Source organism: Tachypleus tridentatus, chromosome 2 (genome assembly GCF_004210375.1).
Source record: "Tachypleus tridentatus isolate NWPU-2018 chromosome 2, ASM421037v1, whole genome shotgun sequence".
Classification (NCBI taxonomy): Eukaryota; Metazoa; Arthropoda; class Merostomata; order Xiphosura; family Limulidae; genus Tachypleus; species Tachypleus tridentatus.
Window position 1 is genome coordinate 41,254,924 of NC_134826.1, and position 26,218 is coordinate 41,281,141.

Consider the following 26,218-nt stretch of genomic DNA (forward strand, 5'->3'; position numbering starts at 1 on the left):
TCGCAAGGAGCAAGGTCAGGTGAGTAGGAAGGGTGAGGAAGAACAGTGATCGAGTGTTTGGCCAAAAACTCACGAGTTTTGAGGGCTGAATTTCGCAGCAACAAGGTGCATCTTCAATTTTTCAGTCAAAATCTCGTAACAAGATCCAACTGATATCCCACACTCTTCAGCAAGCTCCCTGACAGTCAGACATCGATTTGCCTGCACCAGTGTGTTGATTTCGTCGAGGTGTGGATCGTCAGTTGACGTGGAAGGACGTCCAGGACGCTCATAATCTTCAATGGACTGTCGACCATCCTTAAAACGTTCATGCCACTTGAAACATGCCGTATGATTCATAGCAACATCGCCGTAAGCCGTGTTAAACATAGCAAAAGTTTCAGTCACGGATTTTCCAAGTTTAACACAAAATTTCACAGCAAGTCGTTGCTCCTTCAGGTCATTCATTCTGAAATCCGCCAAACGAAAAAAATCGCACTTCACTTAAAACCGCGTAGCTAATACACAAATGAAGATATCTGCAATCAAGAAATGGCGTCGTAATCAGCTGACCTGTGCGAACCTAGAGACACCAAACGGATTACCCTGGAGCCAACTGGAGCCTCGCAATTCAAACAGTCCGAGTATTTTTTGAACAGCCCCCGTATGGATGTTTAATCAAGTCTACACTACACTCAATTCTCAAAAAAATGAAACAAAAACTACCTGAGAAATTGTTGAAGTGCAAAACAACCTATTATAAAAATCTTTTGAGCATAATGTACAGTTTTTCAATAAGAGAAACAGTTGTAACATCACTTAATGATAAATAATCACATCTTTCAATTTCTATGTGTTAAATATTTATAGCTGTGTGACTAATAATACAATGAAATAAATAAAAAAGACTATGTTCTTACCTTTAATGAACTAATCATTACTACAGGTAAAGTGCTAGTTACATATACCCAAACCCTGAACAATTAGAAATAAACATAAATAATCATACACAAATATTCCAAAGATTTGTTTGTTATTTTTATATTTAAAGAATACAGATAATCATGAAGGTAAAAATATAAATGAATGTTATATATTCTTTATGGTCTAAGAAAAATATGTAACATAAAGCTAGAAAGAGCTTTTGCAGCAAATCTGTAAAATTCCAAATGTTACAGTGCATTTTTTATCCAAATTTTTCTTGAAATACAAAATCATTTTTGATAAGAATTTGTAGCTTTTATTAAAATACTTTTAAATATTACAAAATACACTAATCAACAAAATATTCCTTGAGCAATGCTGCAGCAACTGATCAATATTTTCAACAAACGTCCTGAAACGCTTAGTTCCAACAAGAACAAACCTTAAAAAGTGAAAATTTCGCTGCAATCAGAAATTACTCCCACATATATATGTTACTGCACTATATAAATAAAAAAGAACATCAAACATAGGTGTAAAAAATTCAACATAAATACACAAGGCTAGTGAATTGCAGATCACAACAAAAATAAACTAAAATGGCATCTGACTGCTTTATGCAATGACCGAGCTACTAACATTTTGAAAATATGCATTTAAGTGTATATGATAAAATCTCTACAAAATGAAACTTCTCTTATTCTCTATGTAAGAAAAAACAAAACCAGCAAAACAATGATCTTTCCCACCAGCTTAACATACCTTCACAAGGAATCTTCACTTCTACCATTAATTACTGTCTTCTTTCACAATATCTTCATATTCAAACAATACTATGCACTACCTTTACCTATAAGATCACTTTGTTAAGTAACACACATGCAAACAAAAAATTCCAGAGTCATCTAGTTAAATACCCTTTATTTTTATTAAAATTAACAGGAAAACATACCCTTTTACCTGTGAACTACACTGCCATTTATGTTATCAAACAGAAAGTAGTTAGTGAGCTGTACTTGCTCCAACCAGAAAAACGAAAACTCCACATCAGATAAGTTGAAACCTTGTCATACATACAGGTAAGCAAGGGTAATAAAACCATATTCTATTCATAATAAGTACACAAAGTTGTTCTTTAATAAGACAATCAAGCTAGAAACTCACCTTCAATTGGCTTTCAATTAAAGGGAACAGCTGATAGTTGAGGTAAGTGTGCAATTCACGTTCCTGAAGGTTTGTAGTTTTTCTAAACTGTTTCAGAAATGACTGCCAGTCAGCAAGTGACACACAAACACACTCCCACTCTTTCTTGCTAGGCTTCTTAAAGGAATTATCTCGATACAGCCGAAGATCTAAAGTCACAAAATTTAAATAAATTGTAAGTTTAAAATTGCAATATAGATAAAATTTACTATGACAATTTTTACCAAGCTTTATAAAGTATGATTATTTATAAATCAATGTTCTTTAGGAGTATTCCTATGTATTTAATATTAATATTTCAAATATCAAAAACAATGCCAGTTTGATGGCATTTAAACACCTAACATTTAAACTAAATAGAGTAAAAACATTATCTATTCTACATTAAAAATCTTCAAGAGGAATACAATCAATGTACAGCTCAATCTATTTTAAATAGACTCACCATTTAAAACAACACCATCACAGCACTGTCAGATTATTTTTCAATAACTAAATTTACATGGATTGATCCAATAGCAAGCTTAGCTTTAAATCAAATGTACAAGTCTGTCATACACAAACAATTTAGGTGTGTTACAAAAGCACTTGTACTCATGATATGTATGTGAACTGATAACAAATCTAGCTCAGACTGTGACTGGTCAGAGTATGAGGTAACATTTATAATTTGTGCATTGCATTTGTGTAGCCTCAAGGACCCCCAAAATATACCTACAGTTTGTTGTTTCAGTATTTTTGTACATTACCTAGTATTTAATCTTCTCTACCACAAGCTGTCACTAAATATGCAAAGTAAAGTGAAATTAATAGTTAATAACTGTGACATTAAACGTATAATACCATAATGAGTAACACTTTACAAAAGGTTATGGTGACATATGCATTTTGACTTTCACCCATGTACATAGGATTAATACTCAAAACTACAAACTGTATAAAACCCATGTAACAAGTTGTATTCTCATGTTTGCAATGTTGATAGGTCTAATGTTTGCTTAAGTTATAAATTTTACTTTAATAATTCACCAGTTTATTTACACACACACACACACACCTTCTTACCTCTGAATATGCAATATAAAAAGAAAGAAAATACCTACCATCTAAGTACCAGTACAAGTTTTTGAATGCATCCTGACCAGCACAGATTCCTCGCTGTGAAATAACAAAAAATTAAACTTTATTTCAATTTTAAATCAACAAATTTGACAAAGAAAACACCTAAAACCATGATAATTTTCATTAATATAACCAATTATTTTTATCCAACTACTACATATAATATTCAGAATACTTTTGACTAGTACACAGAAAGAAGGTAATTTGAGAACAGATTGTAATAAATTGATTAGTGTAATAGATAAGAGTATAGAGCAACTAAAATAATAAAAATTGTAGCTGGTTCCTTGATCATGTCTCAAGGCAATTTCAGACATGCCTGACAATCAATACTTTCAAATGAATTGTAGAGTACAATTCCGATATTTTGCAAGTTATGTTATTAACTGGACTTGATAAGAATTTCCAGTTAATTCTCTTGCTAAAGGCTTTGGTGGATTGCACCAACTTTGTGATCCAAAATAAACCATCAATTTTCAAATTGTACCTTTTAATGTATTGTGCATTTTCACAAAATGTAGCAAGCTTTCAGTAAATATAACAAATCTTTTGTACACAAAAAAAAATTAGATTTTTAAAAATAAGTATTTTTCAACAGTTGAAGCTATAGAGCTGAGTGCTTCAAACCCAAGGGATTTTCAAGTTAAGATTAAAGATACTTTTTTTCACTTGAAAATTATCAAATTTCATTTTCTGTAATTTATAAAACCTCTTAAGTATGAGACCATTTTTGTTCTGGAAAATTTTTATATTGTATCTATCATTTTCTCTACCTTAACTATATATGCATTCTGTCAATTAACTTTGCAACAATAAAAGATATGAAGCAAATCTAAATTATCCTTTTTTCTAAATGAAATGACTGCAAATTGTGACAGGAAAATACATTTATTTATCCAAAATAGCAGTAAGCTCCTATGAGCTCAAATCTATTTATACAGAAATTTTGTTGTTTCACTGCCCTTTTAACTGTGTCTATCTAATAATTCCACCCCACAAGATGTAAATATATAGCTCAAACTACCATACTGAATTACATATTGCAGCATGAGCTGCCAGTGAGCACAACTCAATGAATTACTATTCTTGTTACTTTTCAATATCTTACCTAATTTTTAATTTTAGTTATTTTTAAAATAATAAATAATGATTATGCATGATACAAAAAAAAATATTATCTATGTCCTCTTGTTTGTTTTGTTGACTGTTAACGAAAGTTCAGTTTTTGTTTTGTTTTAATATAATAACCTTCTTAAGTATGCTAAATTTTTACTTAAGTAATGCACCTAAGAACAAAGATTTGATATTCACAAAGTAAACAATGTCATGTAACTAATAATTTATTTGGTTTTCTCACTGGTTAGCTAAGCTCATCATATGAATGCTGCGAGAGAATTTTCAAACTGGAGCTAAAATAACAATACTCTGTAGTAAAAAGAACCAGTGACAAGCCAATTAAGATTAAAGTGTTAACAAATAATAACCTCCTTATGGTATATTGTTAAAATTTATCAAAGAAATCTGTCAGCCTTCGTATAGTACACTATGAAACCTGTTCTCACATGTGAACTTTAAAAAAACTGTCACAACCATTAAAACATTTTAAACTGAAACTCAGCCAGTTTGGTATTAAGGAACAAGACTTATTAGTACTAACCCAGAACTGTGTAGCTGTAGTAATATTATTTTATTTGTATAGTTATTAAGCACAAGGTTATATAATGGACTATCTGTGTTCTTGTCACCATGGATATGGAACCTGACTTTTAGCATTATAATACCTCAGGAATAAAAACTTGTTGATTTTACTGGAAATCTGTATTAGATTAATCAACAGCAGTGTGTGTCAGTGCAATCTTTAGTCACACTTTCCATCCAAAGACCAAATGTTTTTTAAACAGATATCACTTAAAAACGTATCAGAATGGCTGGTATGTGTGCTGATACTTTTAATGATAAGGAGAGAACAACATTTCAACTTTCCTAGGTCCTCTTCAGGTTAAGAAGATGAAGATGACCTAGGAAGGTCACGACATTGTACTCTCCTTATCAATAAAAGTGTCAATACCCATATCAGCCATTCTGATACATTTTTATTTCAAGTGGATTTCTCGTCATCACGAAGATATCACTTAACTTCTCACAACCCAAGACAGACACGTATAAAAAGAAAAATATATATTATACCATACAAGTCTCATGAAGGAATGTGAGTATTGATACAATTTTAACATATCTAAAAAACAACTATAGTTCTTTTAACTGGTAGTTGCATCCCTGAAATATTAAACATTAAATACAACAGCGAAAGATGACAATAAATTCCAATGCTAATTTTTTATTTCCTTTATATTTTATTAAGTCTTCTGTAGTTAAGAAAACTAAGTTTCGTTGTCCTTCAATTTGAATGACAATCTACCATGATAAATCCACTTCTCATGTATACATGTACCAACACAAGTGATATAACAAATTTCTTTCAACGTACCAAATCATCTGAGTTATAATTCTCATCCAAATATTCTGCAAGGTCCTCCTCTTTCTTCTTGTACACATGGTCCACCAACCACTTCAAAACACCTAGCTATAAATAAACACAAATGTTAAAAGTCCACATTATACTCTTAACAAGCATCAACCAAAATAACAATAAGGAATTTAAAAAGTCTCAAATGAATGTCTGTCTTACTTTATTTACATTGACAACAAGAATCAGAAATAAAAACTCATAAAGAGACTTCTGTTGAAGCATACTGCTTTTAAGTAGTGTCTCTTTAATAAAGCTGCAAAAAATGTTAATCTGATCAAACCATATGTAACAAACTCAACTGATATAATTTTTAAAAGGAAAAGCACACAAGTATAAGTTATCAGAAAACCAAAATAATGAGAGATAAATAACAGTAATTTAATAGTGCAAGTGTAACTATCCCAGCACTTTAGCACTTACTTGATACACCTATGAAGTATTTTCACATTAAGTTTACATACTGATTGAGATTCTACAGGAAAATTTTGCATTTGTTGGCCATTTTCATCTTTTATTCTTTTCTTATAATGACTTACATTTACATCTAAAGGATATACTGCATTCAATAAATAATTTTATCTTATTCTAAACTTACATTTCACTGTTGGAATAGTCACTTAGTTTAATCCAGAACTTACATTGCAGGACTTATCTATTTCATACATTTTCCCATTTTGTAACAAAAACTTTGAAGATAGAATGAAATATCACTACAACATTAAAATTTCACACACTGCACTTCATTGTTACTATCTCATTTCATCCCTTTTCTATCTTTCTCCAGATTAAGTGTTATTTCACATCTATTAAGAAAGCAACAACTAATTATATTCTACAACTTATGTGCATAAATATAGCTTCAGTTTTAAACTTACAAAAGTATGAAATACCATCTAGCAGAAGAGTTGCTAAACATGTGCATGATTAAAATTGAAAATTCTTAATCCCATGAATCTACTACATATGTATCTTTGTACCTTGTTACATATAACTGAATTGGTCTGCAAGTGAGCAACTTTTAATAAATTGGGTTAAGTTCATAAAAACACTGACCTGAAACTTCACAAGGGAACTTAACAAAAATTTAACTTAAATTTGTATTTTCTATTTATAGGTCTGATTGGTAACTAATCAGATTTACCTATCTTTCAATATTTACAATGAATAAATTGTTTTTGTTTTCATTAGTTTAAAATTTCAAAAACAAATCAAATATTTCAGGCCATTCTATACAGAAATTAATTTTGTCAATAGAAATTAAGGCTAATTAAAAGAATTATATCTACTGTTATATCTACTGTCTACTCAAAATAAAAGAATGTTTTTGATAAATACAAAGCATTTATGAGTAACTTTTATGACATCTAATACTAATCCTGTTAAATATGTGCAAGTGATGAGGAAATGCAACAAGCTGTGCATTACACTGAAAAAATGTTCATAAAATCTTTCAAAAAGGATGTAAAGAACATAACAGACAATTAAAAAGATGACATGAATGAATGAAATAATAAAATAAAAAGTTTAAAAACATTTATAGTTGAATATCACAATAAAATTTTAAAAAAAGCAAATAACCAAGTATATGACCATTTTGAAAATGAAACTTATGAATTAAAGAATAAGTTAATATAGTTGGTTATAAAGAACAAAGTGAATGTTATCTCTGTTCTGCAAGACAATATAAGCAGTATCTTTCAAAGTACCACAAATACAGATTAAAAAAATTAAATGATGTATAGAATTCTTTGAAACACTGATAATATACATCATTTAATTGATACTATACACATAAAAATTATATTCCAAAGACTGTTGCAGTACAACAAAAAAGGATAAAGAAAGTTGTCTAAAACCAGACAGAGACCATTAATTTTTTTTTTCAGAGCAAGTTATATACATACAGTGGAACTAAAAAAAAAAAAAACTTTTAATTTTAATTATAAATACTACAGTGCACTGTTTCATCAGTTGGTTATCTCTGCTGCAAATGGACTTGATTTCATATCGAGATTGACAGTCACACCACCTGTTAGTGACAGTAACTTTCAACCTCATGATATTTCACTGAACCAAATCAAGACAAAGCATCTACATAGACTGCCCCTATTATTATGCCAATGCTTCCTTGCACTAAAAGCACCTACTGGCCATGCCTAACAACATCCTTCAATAACTGCAACTAATTTCAATTTCCAGAATCTTAGAGAAACCAATACATTATAATGACAAAGCTTCATGGCAAGTATATTAAGCAAAGTGTGTCATTAATTTTCCAGCAAGTAAAGAAACAACAGAGTTAATCTAACTATCTCAAAAAGAACCCTTTTTTACATAGCTAGATTTCTAACAAACTTTTAAACCATACAAAATGTAAGAATTTTGTTTTATCTAAAGATTATTGTAATACCAATAGAAAATAAGTACATTATGGTTTTACTTAACCAAAATAACACATAATTAAAACAAACTATAGAGATGAGAATACTTATTACAGAAATCTAATTTCCAGCTGAACATCTCAGTTCACTAACACCATCAATAAGAAACTGAAAATTATTTTCAAAACCAGCTGAACCAACAAAAGCTTGTATCCTATCATTGAAAAAAGTACATAGTCCTCAATGAGAGTTTTTGTAATTTTAATACAAATGACAGCCAAAATACAACATATGTTGATTACAATATAAAAGTTACCCACACAACACTACATTCTAATATTAAAGTCACAGACAAAACTATGCAATTAGTGGAATTGCTTGTCAGTTAATTGTTGAGCATACTAGATAATTCTTCAATGAGACTTGGATAGTTGGAATAATCAGAAACACTAATTCTAATTCATTTATTTTCATGAGAGCCAATTAAACTGAACAAAATAAATTAATAAAAAACAACTGAGAAATCACAATGCCAATATTTCGATAGCTTGGATAGTTGGAATAGTTGAACTCTAATTCCAATTTTGTTATTTATTTTGCGTCACATTAACCAATGTAGTCAGTACTCGTAGGTATTTGATTATAAAGATTGAGTTAATCATCCAGCTTACTGTATCAAAATTATTGAGAAAAAATGATAAAATATTGTAGCTTCTCAAAAGCAGTTTACATACTTGGGATATTTCACCTTATAAACAACTACTTCACAAGAATTATGGAAACTAATTTGAATCCAACCAATCCTTTCCAATGGCAGAAAAATACACTAATATCAAACTTTTTACAAACCTTACACAACTTCAAGTTAAACATTACTTTCATGGATTAAAAGACAGTTCCTAGCTTTTCAAATGTACTTATTAGTAAAATTGAAATCCATGTCCTACAAATAAAATACAGTAAAACTACAACCCAAAATGTTTCATTTGCTTTCTTCTTTAATTTAGACTAGACAGCTAATGCTAAATACTTAAAAACTTTTGTTTTTACATGCAATAACCCTTTCCATAATACAAAAAAAAGAAATTATACTTAATTTATCTCTCATACATTCTTGATGTCACTGTACCTTCAAACATTCTATAGAGTACATAGGAACATTACTTGTTTAATAAGTCTTTTAGTAAGAATAAAAATCTCCATGATATCCCAGTCACTATAATCTTATATTAAACCTAACCACCTCTAGGTTGGCACTCTTATATTAGTATATGTTATATGTTACCAGATCTCAAAGCTTACAAAAACTTCAAAGTATTTCCAAAGAAATTGAAACAGCATAATAATTAGCTTGATCTGATTAATTTTGATAAAAAATATAAACCTTATTAACTACAGCATGTTATAAAAGTATACATATAAATTCTCAGGATTTTTTTTCTAAACAGTACTTATATTTCATCACTTAAAGTAAATCTTCTTTGTAAGTCAACAATTTCTAGCTATTATAATAAAGGGTAACCTGTTGTGCAGCATTTGCTTACCATTGTGTTTTTTGTTTTTTTTACATTCTATCATTATAATTACACAAATAACATATCCCTAGCAAGTAATGACCCACTCCCCACTGAATTGCATGTTATGCCCATAGTCCACTGATAAACAAAATTTATAAAGTTAGCAGCTGTCATATACACAGTCAGTTGGAGTCAAGAAAAAGGTACACAGGCCTTCCAAAAGTAATAATTCTAGAAGAAGTATTAATGATATAAATGTCTTAAACAATTCAGCCCAGTGGGCTCGTGCTTGAATGTGCTTTCAGTCAAGTATTATAAATATATACAATTTTTAAGTATACTAACAGCAAATACAAACCATACCCACAAAATTACTTATTCTGTGTTCCACTCAAACTTTAAAAAAATATTGTGAAATGGAACTGCAAAAGTGGCATGAAGTCCAGCACTTGGAAATATAAGAATTATTAGGTGTAGATCACCATATTCTAAGTGAGAAGGAAGTTCCCAGTTGCTCAATTTCTCTGGTGCAGCCCACGAGTCACTCATAATAACTATAAGTGAAAAACGTCAGCTGATGTCTTGGGCATCCAACATGAGGTTCAGAAAATCAATGAAAGGATGAATCCATTTATTCATACATCAGAAATGACTGCATCATTCCAATCACAATGAATTATGAGGGAATATCAATGTGTCATAAGTTGGTTCACTGATAATACATAAAGGAACCAAGAATGCCTTGCTTATATATTCCTATATCCTGGAAACTATTGCACTTGCTACGTAAAGGACAGACTGCAAAATGTCACTAGAACAGAATTACTTTGGGAAAAAAAAAAAAAAAAAAGAGTAGCAGTTTGTTCCACTAGGTGATAGCAAGACTCTCTAACAGGATCCAACAAAAACAAACTCTCAAGGTACAAAGTCCCAGCAACGAAATACAACACCTTTGCATCTAGCACTGTTTCACAAAACAGTTATCCTATGTACAATGTCTTGCAAACAAAGTAACATCCTCACATTATTTTCTTGTTTAAGGTTAAGTAGTTTCTTTACTATGGCATACAACATATTCTCTTCTTATATTATACAAGCAGTTTTTACCATAAACTGTTTTTGTTACCTTATCCTCTGGATTAAGCTCCTTCCAACCACCTACTCTGCAGTCCCAAATCTGTAAAGGGCCTTCTTTTTCTTTATTTATCAAACTACACAAAGTTGTCTCAAAGTTTTCAATCCTGGTTGGAAAATGCAAAATAAAGCCTAAGTTTATTTTATAACACAAGATAAATTGTAAAATATTATGTTTTTCAGGTACTTTTATCTGTATAGGATAGAGTAAATCAATTAATTAAAACAATTTTTTTCTTATGAAAACAATGAAGAAAAAAATACACTAATGTTTCAATATTTTACCAAAAAGAGACAAATGAAAATTAGCAATTATATCAATACTTACTTTTATCATTTAACAAAATTAAAGTATAGGTAGATGAAAGTAGCTTTCATTCAAGTATATAAATGTTACACTATATACAAATTCACATCACAGCAAATATATATCACATATAAACATATCAGACAAATGCAGTGAAATAGATCTCTGGCCCACAAAGGTCGTGGTTTTCAACAAGACAAGAGTTTTAGATATTACAGTGATGTAACATATAGTACTATAGTCATGTAAACTGGACAAAATCAATTTTAGTCCCTCAAGTATCGATTAAAAAAAAATAGCTTCACTGAAACGAAAATAGTCAACAGCCTACACAAAGTGTGTGGAACCTTGTTCAATTCCCTTTCAGTTGGATCATTTGTTATCAGCATAACACAATTTATTTTAGCAGTAAGCTCCATGCCAGATCAGCAAATGTTATTGCCAAAGACACTAAAACTTGGCAGTTTGTACATTTCTAATTTTAGACAGAGTAGAGGAGCTAATGTTTAAAAAAAAAAAAAACCTTTTCCACTCCATACAAACATTTATTATCCATAAATGTAATGAGCCCAGACCTGATCACAATTTACTTGTTTTAAGTGATATTAAGACCATATTAAACCTGGCATCACATTAATAAAGTTTAAAAGATTATTTTAAAATTGTACACGAATTGACACAGATATTTATGAAATTTGTTTCTCAGTGTTGCGAGTAGTAAAAAAATACTCTGTGCTTTCTACCTCCTGTATTTTACATTTATGGTGAAGGTACTATGACTAAACTTGCTGTTCTTCATTTTTAACAACTGACCAGAAGAATGACAGCTTATCAGCTAAACCCTAAGATCCACATTAAAGAGCTGAATGTCCCACTCTTATGAAGCACTCAAAGCTTAAATATAAAAATATTTTGTGGTATTGCAGATTCTTCAGCTCTGATAAATTCCACTACATGGACAATCCACTATTCCTAGAATGATCATTCAACCAGACCAAACAAAAATTAATTTTAACATATCTACTTCCAGTCATAAACTATATAGTCTTCCATTAAAAATAAAAAACTCTTAGTATGTTTCTCAAGTAAATGCCATTGTAATATTCTCACACACTAAAACAATCTTTGACAAACATTTTGTTGAAGCTGTATTCTGTAGCACGTTTTTTTTATTTTTTATTTTTTTTCTTACTGCATGTCCATAAAGAGTTTGTGTTTTTTGGGGGGTAAAGAACAATTTCTCCACTGTTAATTGCATGAAAGTAACCACTGAATCAAAAGAAAGAATGGTTTATAGATCGTGAAATTTTCCCAAATCCAGAATTAATAAGTACATGATTGCCAATAATTTAAGAACTTTGACCCCTAGCAACACTTTAGGTCACATATACAATGTATTATATGATTAGGGGGAGGGGGAGATTAAGTGATATTAAATAAATTAGGTGTTGGTTTTTCTTTTACCTTTAAGAAACTGTTTATTCTATTTAATCAGTTAAAAGTTGAAATTAACCCAGGCTCCCTTTGCACAACTCTTCAGTGGTCTAATACTGTTTCACATTACCTAGGTCTCTCTAAGTTTATCCAATTGAAAATATCTTTTCATTACATGTTACACAGAATGACTACACCATGCATCCATAAAAAAAACAACACCTTCATGTCATAGAGAATCACACTGTAGGAAGCATGTTTCAATTCTAAAAGGCCAAACCTTATTATCTCTAAAGGATGAAGGTTGCTGGTGAAACGAAGCTTTGTAATCGGGGTTCTATCACCCTGGTAAAATGTCCCTCCATGAATACAGGTTACACAGTGAATTGAGATTAAGTATGACTGAGGGAACTGAGTGACAAAAAATAGCCTATTTTAATTTCTAAAATAAATAGATCATGCAACATTAGTTTCACCATATTTCATATCTTGTCCAATTTCTTTATAGTCAGCACATTTTTGATAATTATTTTACACTAAAGTTCACAGAAAAATATCTCGCACAAGCTGTATTATTCACATATGCTTTTACTTCTGTAGTTATGACTGGTATAATTTTAGAGAAGTTTAAAGAACAAACCCTCCAAGCTGGACAGCTCCTCCACAAATAGCTGTGTAAACATCCATACATATTTATTAAATTTAGTATTTTAGTGTGTTTTGATATGACCAGATCATCCACTGGCATGTAATCTGCTAAATAGTATGCAATTCTAAAAAGATATGAGTGAAATCAAAGAATATATATCAACCATGCTTATCTACCATATCCAATTCCAATAATAGATTTTACCAATGTACTAATTGATTATTTTATTATTATTATGCCACATTAAAACTTAGCACTGATTTTTTTTTCATATAGTGGGTTATTTTTCCAAACAATATTTGAAAATCACATCTAAGATATCTATTGACATTAAACCTTGGTGGAATTTTTGGACACACCCAAGTTTTACACTTTTTTAATATCGCATGGCAAACACCTAGTTATAGATTTATAAAATGACTATCTCTTTTTGTATATAAAGCTTTCAAATTTGTTTTGAATTACTTCTAACCTTGTTTCAAAAATTTTGCAATACGTTAAACATAATGATTAATAGAACAATTTTAATTGTAAAAGTTTTAAGTACAGTTAAGTGTAAATCTTCCAAAGAACTACTGAGATAAATGAATTTTCAAATTATTTATTCTTAGAGACTTTAATACACCTGATTTTCAGAGAAACTCTTTAATACAAAACTGGTTTGGTCCACTGCTGAGAAATTATTTTATTGAGTTTGAAGAGAGAATTTTAAGACAATTACGTCCATCCACCAATAAAACTTCCGAAGTTACAAAGACGGGAGCAAGATAACCAGGTTAAAAAACAATTACTTTTTTTGAATCATTTAGACAATTAAGCAAAATAACAAGATAAAGTTGGCAAGAAAACACATTATGCAGTTTCCTTTATTTTATGGTCAGTTACTTTACTACAGTGTTGAAGGTACAATTGTTGAAAAAAGACAAAAAAAAAGTCTTCATATTAAAAGTTATAAGTTCCAGACATTACGCAAACACCCGTAACCACTACACACAAGTACTGTTCTTCAAAGTTTAGAAGGGATCGTCTGTCATTCTTACTGTCACCATGGCGACAAACAATAACAAATGTCGGCAGATAGCAACTGAAAGAAGACTGTACCGACGTATCGATTTCCGTAGTACGACTATACATAGAGTGAACGGGGAGGAAGAAAGAAAAGAAAAAAAAAACTCCGAGCCCAGCTTAGTAGGATAGGAAATTGCCGCTCGCGTGTGGCGAGAGGGAAGGCGGAAAGCCGGTAAATCTGATTATTTAGAGCTAGCATAACAAGCTTCGGCACGCAAAGAAGGCAAACAAGCCACGACAGTCGATCGATGTGGCTCACACTTTACACGGGAGAAATATGCCACAAACAACCAAGCTACAATTCGAACACGCGAAGTACGTAGTCGACCATAATGGGCAGCCACCGCTGGTTTACGGGACAACACTGCAACTGTTTACAGCGGCGAAGTACGGTGTTCATACAGTTAATGAGACATAAAAATACTTTAAAAAGCACAAAAACGCAATTCGTTTTGGGAAAATATGAATATTAATGAACTTTTTTTTCTAATTATGCACTTTCACGTTTATGGTATAAAAATCCTTCACAGAAAATATAAAAACTTGATTTCAATAATCAAAATCAGAAGTGTATATCCAGCTTGTTAAAAAGATAGAATGTTGTCCTGGAAACTGGGTGCAATGCAGACAGCAAGGGAAAAAAAACCGAGTTATCTTAACAAGGTGAGGGAAATTACGTTTTAAAGAAGAATGAAACCTTAGGGATTATCTAGCACATGTAAATAAGCTTAAATTAAAACTATCATCTTTTACAAATCCTGCTTCCATACACAAATATGGATATCTCCCTCCAATTAACACAGAATTTTTGTAAATATAAATCTTCCTGGCTTTAAAATTTGCCAATTTTTTTTTTACTAAATATGGTCGTATTTGGAGATATATGTCCTAACGTCGTTATTAGTGATGATTATCGTGAAAACTTGCATTAGCGTAATTTATGCAAATACTTTTTCTTGTGACTAAATTTGGTGTTTGTAGTCTCGTGGGGTTCCTGTGTAGTCCTATAACTTACCAGAACCCGTTTAGCATGCTTCCTGCTACAAACTCGCCTACATAACATATTTGAAACCTCAGCACAATACAATCAAAATTCGGATGAAAAAAAAACACGACCCAATCACAATAACATTATAATAAGCATTAATGAAAGTACGTGAAACTGCTTCATCAATAAATTTAGTTTTCCAAACAAAAACTAAAGGCATTATAAAACATTCACACGACGTAGGTGATAAGTCTTATTTTGTGTCAAATACTGTATTTCTATAATTCAAAACTTTATTAAAGGTGATTCGCAAAATTCACCACGTCTGTGAAGAAATTGGTGAAGGTATAACAAGCTATCACGCAAGTAACAAGCAACAGACGATAAAATTGAGGTTCATGTCGGTAAGATCGTGTCAGAACAGTTCATTATCACACCGATGTAAAGATAACGAACAGAAGGCGACGACTTGGAAGCTCGCACGTAAGAGGAAAATTGGCAAGCAGTCAAATCTCAAACTTGTCTAGAACTGAGCTTTACCGGAGGTATCACGGATGGCGTTAGCTATTCGACTCACAATACTCCAGGCGCACGAATTTCAACCAGCGCAATTGACTGGGTCACAGAAAATCGCGGGGGTGAACCAGAAAGCTGCCTCGGGGTAACGTGATGCGAGGTTCAAGAAGCAGAGGTTACCGAGGCGGATATGCTGGAACGTGAAAGTTAACACAAAGAACTAGTTGGCGTTTTGTTACAACCCGTGTTTCCTGTAGCGGTGATTAACGTAAGGGATTCCCTGTACCAGCAAGGTTATACATACATAGTCCAAAGAAAACCTGTTCCAGGCCTGTCAACTAGACACCCACATACGATCAAAGGATCAACGCCTCTCGTAGAGTTTACTTTAGTAATTAACTAAGACTGACAAGAGAGGAAACGTTAATTTGAACATTCTTAATCGAACAAATCTTTTTGCTGCACATTACAAGAACGTTAATCAGGACAAACCCGTGTTGTGCAAAAACAAAATGCAAATACCGTCAACCTGAAATTTTTTATATACCCCACCCCAATTATTATATATTAAAACAGCATGCATTTTGCATTATTTTTTAAGAAATTAATTCGATGTTTTCCGCCATTTTTACAAGATAAAATAATGAATGTCATAAACAGTACGGTGGTAAAATACCCTTATATGTAAACAAAATGGTACATAACTGTAATTAATTATATTATAAATTCAGTTTTTATTTTTATTTATTTATCTACAACAAAACAGAGTTCTCTGTAAACTGATGAAATTTGATCAATGATGACTATAATGAACATGACACAGGGCTTACTGACAAGGACACACGAAATTACCTTTTCAAAAACTCCTATATATATATACGAACATTCGCAAGTAATTATTGCATGTTGGATTTAAAGTATTTTTAATTATTAGAATAAACTTACTTCAATCGGTAACCCTAAATAAAACCGAAAATTTTAAAGTTTACTTTAAGTTTTACAAAATAAACTTCACACTTCAATACACACCTTAAAAGCACTATATTTTTAAAACATTCACGTTCACCTTAAAAGGGGTTACATTGCAATGACACACACAAGGAAGAGGTAACATTGATTGCAAATTTAAATTGTGTTCAAATTTTTTTCATTTTGAACGAAATTTACAGATAAACAAGAAACTTTTCAAAAATGTCTTGTGTATAAGTACAGTTTCTTTCCCCACAATTTTCAACACATCATTGCAGATGAAGTATTCGAACAAGTTTTTGATTTTTTGCATGTAAGCTGGGACTTCACATCCAACACTACAGAATTAAAATCATTCAGAGACGTGCTGTAACGTGTAATGGAAATGTTTACACAGAGCATAAAAACAGAGAACACTTAATAAGATAATGTCTAATACGTGATTCATATCGAAGGTCTACTGTGGATATCGAAACAGCGACACGGCATCATTTCAGCCTTGCAAGGTCATTCTTAATCCTCTAAGTGCTGAAAGCAAATATTAAATGAACTAAACGTCCACGTTTCATATGTAAAACGTATATTCACGAAAATGAAAAGTTAATAAACAGTTCTAAACCAGCCAACGAACGTTCTACATGTACGACTAAGGTTTGGGATGGGCGTAATCTAGTAGATAACGTGCTGGACTGTGGGCATGAGTGTAAAAGGTTCACTCAAGGTCGCTGGACAGTGGGTTTAGAGTGATGACGGCTCAGGTCGCTGGACTGGGGATAAGAGCGATGATGGTTCAGGTCGCTGGACTGGGGATAAGAGCGATGATGGTTCAGGTCGCTGGACTGGGGATAAGAGCGATGATGGTTCAGGTCGCTGGACTGGGGATAAGAGCGATGATGGTTCAGGTCGCTGGACTGGGGATAAGAGTGATAACGGTTCAAGTTCCGATTCTGTCTATAAACAATTGTATTCCACACTTAAGCCGTGGGTACGATAACACTGACGTTCAAATCACACTTTTCGATTACAGTAACCCAAATGTTAGTGGTGAGTGCTCTTGACTAGATGTCCTTTCTCTAGTCTAACAGGCGTTCGACTCGTAATTCATGGGTCTTACAAATTAGGGACGGCTAGCGCAAATAACCCTCATGTAGCTTTGCGCGAAATAAAATAAAAAAAAAGTCTAGTAGTTAAACAACAGGAATGGCTAGCCAGCTGATCCTTGTGGAATTCCGAAAAACAAACAAACAAGGTTATGTCACTTTTGGAATCTTGTACTAAGTCTTCTGAGAACTAAAGAACTGTGAGTCACTACAATATCAACAACGACTGAAAGACTTGAGTGTTTTTGTTCATCAAGAAGGTCATAAAGAAATCACTAGTCTTAAAACGTGGTCTATACACTGACGAAGCAGAGAACATGGTTCGAAGGCACTTGGCATTTCGGGTCATTTTTAATCATTTTCATACTTATTACGTTTTGATCTATTTAATTAGAATTTGTATTTAGGGCTAACCTATGTCTCCTAAGCTAGTCGAACTTCGTAAGATATTTTTGGGTTTATGGCTGAAAATACTGTTTACATCAAGCGTATCCAACTGATAAAAGATAATCTTTATAAATAGTAATGCAATAAAAGTACATTCAACCAACTCTACTTATGGCTAGTGTAGTTGGTCTTATAAAATCTAACAACATAACTTACCTAATTATTTGCTTGTTTTTAACTTCAAAATTTCTAAAATAACGATTTCTTTATTTTCAAACTGACCATCTAGGTCAGAATAAACCTTAGTGTTCAAAAGTAACCGTTCCTAATTTTGAACTGCTAACCACAGGGAAACAATCAACAGCTCCAATACTGACCCAAATAACGGGACTTACTGCCACTCCTTTCACAACATGACACCAACTTTCTTTCGAAAAAAGCGAGTTTCGGTGACAAATCCAGATAAAATAAGAAAACTAGAAATTTCAGCTTTCAATTGTAAATATATTTACACCCTTTATTTAAGCGGAAAGCTTAAACATAACTAAACCAAAATAAATTGCTCTTTATACAATATTTTGCAAGCGAAAGATAGTGACCCATGCGCAAGAAAAATTCAAACTGTGTAAATCATTACATTTTTTAAGGTTTAATTTACTCAAGAAAAACCCTCAATTGTGTAGAACGTCGTATTTTCAGTTAGACATCTCTCTCTGGAGTGAGTATTTTATACTGAGTAGAGTTTTTGAATACTAGAAGTTACCCCCCGAAAAAAAAAATCAACAAATCTCCCGTAATAGAATATACATTTTAAGTCCGAACTGGTTCCTACCTGCAACATGAATCCCGACAATTGTAACACTTACAAAATGTTTAGCACATACAAACCATCCCTACGTAACGAGAAGTTATAGGTTTCGGTGGATAAACTGTCGTGTAAGAACAAATGGAAAAAGAAACTGACACATTTTAAGTTGATGAATTTGGCGCAAATCTACCACTAAACCATCTACATCGCCTGTCCTTAAATTTGAAGTGGCAGAACGGAGTGAAGGCAGCTAGCTAGTCAACACCATTTACCGCTATCTCGTAAATCACTCTAATCCTATAATGGACTTGGACTCTCACTCTTATAACGCACCTACAGTCCCATATTACGAAGTACTTTTTTTCACCATGTGGAACGCTATAAACTATGTTGTGCTCGGCTTAAAACATTTACGTTACACAAACAAGTGATGAAAAGGTAAATAATAGGTCGACAAACAACTACTAAGCATAACGAGGCATTTACTGTATTTTACACCTTGTGAGGCGCATTTTTTTCTTTAAAAACAACTTGGAAAATACCCATGCGCCTTCCAAGACAAAAGTGATGTGTTAAGGCAAACGGTTAGCTGAGGGTCTACTCATAACGACCTCTCATACAGATCATAATCTATTACTTTCCAATTACAAGTATTTTCAATAGCATAAAACATTCAGTTTAACAAATACTGTCGATATACTGTAAAGAATATGATGTATTTGACTAGGTTAAAAAAGTGTAACGACTGCATATAGGTGTTGGTTGTTGAGTCAAAATATGTTTTCTTAGAATTGTCTTTTCAAAATTAAGGTGCGTCTTCCACGATGTAGCGTTTTACAAAGCGTAAAATACGATAACTTGGGGGGCGCGCGACATACAATGTTCCGACACCAACTTAGTGTCATATCTAAATAAGTAATGCTGATATTCTGTGGAAACATCTAGTGTGTTCCCATATCCCAAAATAAATCACTTCGTTATGCTTATTGCCCGTTGTTTTCCAACTTATTATTACATTAGCATAATGTACTTCCTTATTCAAACAAAGTAAGGTTGTGGCAGTGGGATGTTATGTTTAGTGAGCTAGAAGGCTAATCATTAATTAGAGAACCCGAACTAACCTCGCTATAAAGAAATGTCTGCAACCGAATCCTGGCCACTACAAACGTTGTCATTTTCAGTACTTCCCTGGATATTGCAGTAGACTAGCAGCTATAGATTAGTTAGTAATAACAACAACTATTTAATAATTAGACTTGATGTAGCTGTACAAGCTACTTATTATGATAACGATAAGTTACCATTGGTACAGCACCCACATTACAAGAGGTTCAACTAAGTCTGACACTATATACAATAGACACGATGAACTGAACTTGAATAGAGCGTAACTGACTTTTAAATACGTTAGATCTTTTGTTTGGTTGTTTAGAAGTTGAAGGCATGAAAAAGACAAGCAAATTTAAACTTGCTGGAAAACAATGGAATCTTAAAACAGCTTTCGAATCAGGCTTTCTTAGTCCATCTCTAACGAAAAATGAGAGTCGAAAAGACATGAAACTTCCGTGACAGGAATTCAGTTTTAAAAGGAAGGAAACTTTCCTAAACTTGGGTGTTCAGACATATTAATATCCCCTTTCGCCCCGCTCGCGATAATTTGTTACATTCGTGAATTATTTCGTTTTAGCTAGAAAGGTTCGTCACACGTTGTCTTCTGGCAATTTATAAGTCTTAAGATTGGAGAATGGAGAGATAAGAGAGGCATGTCCAGACGTTTCCAGAACAGAGAGAAAACCAAGCCTGATGACGTCACTGAGACAAGGCACATAATAATAAACTTCCCGTGATCAGGGTCACAGGGTGGCTGGGATCTGTAAATGATGCAAGCCCAGAAATCTCGCCTAAGAAGCGATAGTCCTCCACAGTTTAGCCAATCACCATTAAGAGAAATTCTTGGAAATGGAAAGTCTAGCTGCACACCTGCAACATTAGTACTGGTAATTTCGCAATAACGAGGGTACTGGCCACCCCATCTTTTAGAGATTACCCCCCTACCCCACCCCTCTCACTCAAGGCTAAGTTTCAAAAGCACCTGCCGATACCCTATTGCCACATAAAAAGCAATGACCTATTTAAAAAAAAAAACTATTACCAAATTCATTAATTATAGAAGTGTAAAACTAATAATGATAACTTATAACAATTCGTGACTTCAAGAAACACAAAAGGGTCACAGTTTATTCGTATATATTTCAATTAAAAGATTATTACCCCTCCATCAACGTTGGCACACACTCTAACTTTTGAAAATTCGCAAAGTGGAAATGTTTTCCTAAACAGTTTTGACTAACTCATTACATTATTAAATAATTTAAACAACTTGTTTGAATTATTACATTTATTTATTAGCAAAAACTTTAATCCTTTTGGAAAACCTTACAGATAATGTTCATTACTCTTTATTTTACGTACCTCAGTTTGTGTACTAGACCATTTATGAATCATTTACACTTCATACACCAGTGCACCAAAACCCATCTAATGAATTAAACTGTGCTACTTCTATACCAAAGTATCACCATCTCTTTAATCAGTGACAGTAATTTTCCTCTTCCTAAAATAGCTATATAAAGAATGTTTTCAAGGTGTATTCTTCAAGCCTTTTGCATACTCTGGTTACCAAAGAATATTAAAGAAAAAAATCTGAACTAAAAATTTAATTACAAAAAAACAACTTTGTAGAATGGTATTGATAAATAAACACCCAACAAACAATTAAAAACTTAGAGAGCAATGCCAAACCTAATCACTTAAAGCCTAAAGTAAATTCATGTCTGGTAACAAAAAAGAAGAGACCACAATATGGAATGAGCTATTTGTAATCACCATGGCTCTATGAAGAAACATTTACCAACTAAGAAATATTTCAAACCTGATAAAACTGACGGCATTATAATTTTAAAAAGAGAAAAAACAATAACAGCCTTCCTCACTAATTACACAGGAGGAAATGTATGTTCATGTAATGTATATAATCTATGTAAATAATATGCATGCTTTTGTCTGTCTGGAACTTTTCTCACAAATGTCTTTATCAAACACTATAAATCTCATATCATTAGAAAAGCCTTTATCTGAAAACTTCAGATTGCATATTAGCTTTTCAGCTCAAAATCACTCATTCAAACTTTTGAATGCAATAACCACACTGCAGAATGTCATTGTAATCAATTTATGACTGGCTTCAACTTTAACTTCAGTTTGTTTTTTTTCTTTTGCAAAGTATTTCACAAAACCAACACTTAACTGGTGTGTAATTTCCTAGAAAATTAGCATTACACTAAAAAGAGCTGTGGGCTTTCTTGACTTACATAGATCAAAATATGCATGTTTATCATTTTGTGAACACTCATTCAGACTTTTCTGCATATTCAGCTAAGTTTGCCTTTATTACAACTTTATATTTACTTTATTTCACAATAAGATAATGTTTGTTCCTTTCATAGACTGCTATAGTCACATTTTACCCACGTTTTAGTGCAAACATTAGTTTCTTTTTTTTGCAAGTTTCTTTTTTTCCCCATTAGTAAAATAGCATCATACACTGAATGCTCATAACAATTTCACACACTGTACACTGTTATAAGTACCATTACTACACTTTGTTTAGTTTACTTGTAGTTTTACTAAATAAAGTTAAAACTATACAAGTTTTGTTTAATTGCATAAATATGTTAAAAACAGACCAGTATTTATCGATCTAACACAAAACACCTGCATGGCTTAAATGCCAAGCATGAAGATATTAATATAGAGAATTTACATGACAGGCATGAAAACTACTGCAAATGTTTTAAATTTTACAGGTCATGGCTAGTTATACAGTAGTATGTGCTACAGTACAATTACATTTTGTAACATGCTAGCATTTGGTTTACAGCACTATTACACTCTTCTTTCATAAAATTTCTCTAAGAGTTTTTCTAATTCATTTTTCTAATAGTGGAGCTAGCCCATATACCATGTCATATGGATTAATTTTAGTTTTCTTGTCAGTTACCATAAAGAACTGACCAAAACAATTGTGAGATTCACTATTTACAATACATAAAAAGCTCCAACAGTAATTACTAAAATTAATTGGTATTTTTTATTTAATATTTTGTGTAACACACACATAATTGGAGACTGTAATGACAAAATTACAGACTCACAGTAATTTAGTGCATAAATAGTGGTAGTCTTACAAGAAACTCGGATATCATATCTTTATCATTTAGATTAAATGTTATATTATGAATCACTACATGGGACACAATTTGGGAGTAGTGATGCCATTGCCACAGCTAAACAACCTAACATACATACATGTAAAAATGGATGGTTTAGGTTGAGAAAATTTTTATGCAGAGGAGTGAACAACATTTCAACCTTCTTCAGTCATCATCAGGTTCAAAAAAATTTTCTCAACCCAAACCAGCCGTTTTTACATATATATTTTTCTCCACAGGTGGGTTTTCTCGTCATCACTGATTATTATTTCATCACGGCGATTGTACAAGAAGTGTAAGTCTTTGTGTTTTCTTTATATATTTGTACTTATCTATATAACCATTATATCTGAACTAACATACCTTACACCACTATTAACAGTACATGCTTATATGATCGTAAAGAAGTTAAAAAACTTTCAAACTTTGTGAACCTGACGATGGCCAAAGAAGGTCAAAACGTTGTTTGCACCTCTACATAATTTCCTCAACCTAAACCAGCCGTTTTTACATTATATTTTTCTCTACAAGTGGGTTTTCTCATCATCAGTGATTAACCTACCATACAGTGTGTATAAAGTTTACCTTTCTAGTGAAGGCTGGGGGCATTTCTCCCAAACATTTTGAAAATTTGATACTACGAGATTGAATCTTAAGTCATTTTATCTACAAATAACAGATACAGAGAATTTAACTTATTTAATAAAAAGGAGCAAATTTTAATACACAAGTTGTAGCTATATGTCATGAAAAAACTGACAGGCCATGGCCTGACTGTCCTTACCCCTTCCTCTCATCTTGTATAGCCCAAACTGACCTCAGATGAACTTGATTAATCTTATTTTAATAACATTACAATATTTTTAATTCAAAATTGACACTAATTTCCAATAAAATAAAAATAACTAAAACTTCATTATAACAAACAAATCATTTTAATTTTGGGCTTAATTATTAAAATATGGGACAAAAGACAAAGTACACAATTAGTTTGGGAAGGCTAAATGCAACTAAATATTCTCTCCACAAGGAGCCATCATAAAGTTACTTCAAACAGTATTTCTGCATCTAACTGACTTTATGCTCACTATTAAAAAGGAACAATTACCACATAAGAAAAATATGCACTATAAATAAAATATATCAGAACAATGACATATCTATCAATACAAATTCTACTCTGCTACTGTTGAGATTTTATATCCTATTTACGTAGAATTAATTTTGTGGTAAAAAAAGATAAAGTAATATCTCTGTGACAAATGCATTTTTGAATATGTTCTTTTACAAAAAAAAAAAACCTTTTCATATGAAAAACTTAGATTATCTTTTCTGCATAAGTATAGGCTCCAATTTTTACCTTTAACCGAATTATATATTGTTCACTTATTCACTGGTTTTAAAAAACTTCATGAAATATGTAATTCTATTTAGTCAAATCAAAAAGTGTTTTGTTTTAAGTGCAAAGCCTTGAACTTACATGAACTTACACAAAGGCTTTCAGTTTGCATCCAATAATATAAATGTGCTAAATGCAAAGCCTTGCTTACTTAAGGTAACATTAAAAGACTTAGTGTGCACTTAATAGACTCACACATGCAAATACTTAAAGATCTGTTAAGGAATTAACTATATTTTAACTTTTTAACACATTTTTCACCAAAATCACTTCTGTGAAACAATAAGCTAACAACATAACTATGATACACATTTCTATCTGGTAATTTTATTTGAAAGTTTTCAAACGTATTGACAAAATGTTACTAGTCAACACATTTTTTAGGAACTGGAAGCATATTAACGATGCTTACAGGTATCTCAGGATGGCTGTTATGGGTATTAACACCTTTACTAATAAAACAGAGAACAATGTTTATACCTGAAGAGGACCTAAGAAGGTTCAAATGTTGTTCTCTGTGTTATTAGTAAAAGTGTTAATACCCATACCAGTTATCCTGTGATACATTTTTACTTCAAGTGGGTTTCTTGTCATCATGAAATGCTTACAGGTAACAAAGAACCTTTGTAATTATGCAAAGTACTAACATTTTACTTAACTTAAACCTGTAAGCCTAAACAACTTTTTTTGTTTTTAACACAAATTTACACAAGAGATATCTTTGCTTGCTCAGTCTATCTTGGAGAACAAATCCTGGATGTTAGCACTGTAAAACCATGAAGTTACCCATGAAGAATACAACTGCTTGTTTAACGAATTTTTCATACTTGTAATGCACTACTAGTATTACTTCTTATCAGTGACAAGTACATAAATTTATAGTATGCTTACAATGTATCTTTCTTTTCGGTGAGAAACCTCAGCAAGCGAGCACAGATATCTGGAACAAGAAGGCTACCAGTATCTACCAAAGCGTCCTCAAGGTCCTGTAAAATAAAATATGATCAGTCATTGGTCTACAAATTTTGACACCTATATTTAAACTGGCATGATGTAGCTGATTTTATATATATATATAATTAAAAGATATTCCATCATGCAGTAGTTTCCTATTATGTAAGACAATTCTAATTACTTTTTAAAACATTTATTTTGAAAACAAAAAATCCAAAAAATTTATAACCATCACCAGTTAATTATTTTTCTTCTTTTACATCAAACTCTGAGGACCTTGGTTCATTTGATCATGTATGAGCCTTAAAATAAAACATTCAAATCAACTAAATGTTAGTAGTGTTCCACAAACCATAAAATATAATTGAAAACACAGTATATAAACTTGTTATTGAACTTGAATGTGATCTATAGAAAGCAGTCGGATGAACTGCTCTATTTTTTAGCATTACTCAATAATTATATGATGCATAAAATCACATATCTACATAAAACAGCAAAGAAAAATAAAAACATCACCAGCATTAACACAAAAGTTAGTTTCCCATACCATTTTTCTACATAGTGAAAAGCCTACA

At 31.9% G+C, this 26,218-nt stretch overlaps 1 protein-coding gene across 1 annotated transcript in view; it reads right to left on the reverse strand.

Annotated features, from left to right (window-relative positions):
• The window catches only part of LOC143241706 (uncharacterized), a 103,000-nt gene that overhangs the window by 30,186 nt on the left and 46,596 nt on the right, over positions 1–26,218 (reverse strand). The window contains exons 3-7 of the mRNA XM_076484939.1: positions 25,578–25,672; positions 10,783–10,897; positions 5,717–5,812; positions 3,210–3,264; positions 2,068–2,255 (exon numbers count right to left, since the gene is read on the reverse strand). Of these exons, the coding sequence (XP_076341054.1) occupies positions 2,068–2,255; positions 3,210–3,264; positions 5,717–5,812; positions 10,783–10,897; positions 25,578–25,672 (549 nt within the window). The remainder of the gene's footprint in view (positions 1–2,067; positions 2,256–3,209; positions 3,265–5,716; positions 5,813–10,782; positions 10,898–25,577; positions 25,673–26,218) is intronic.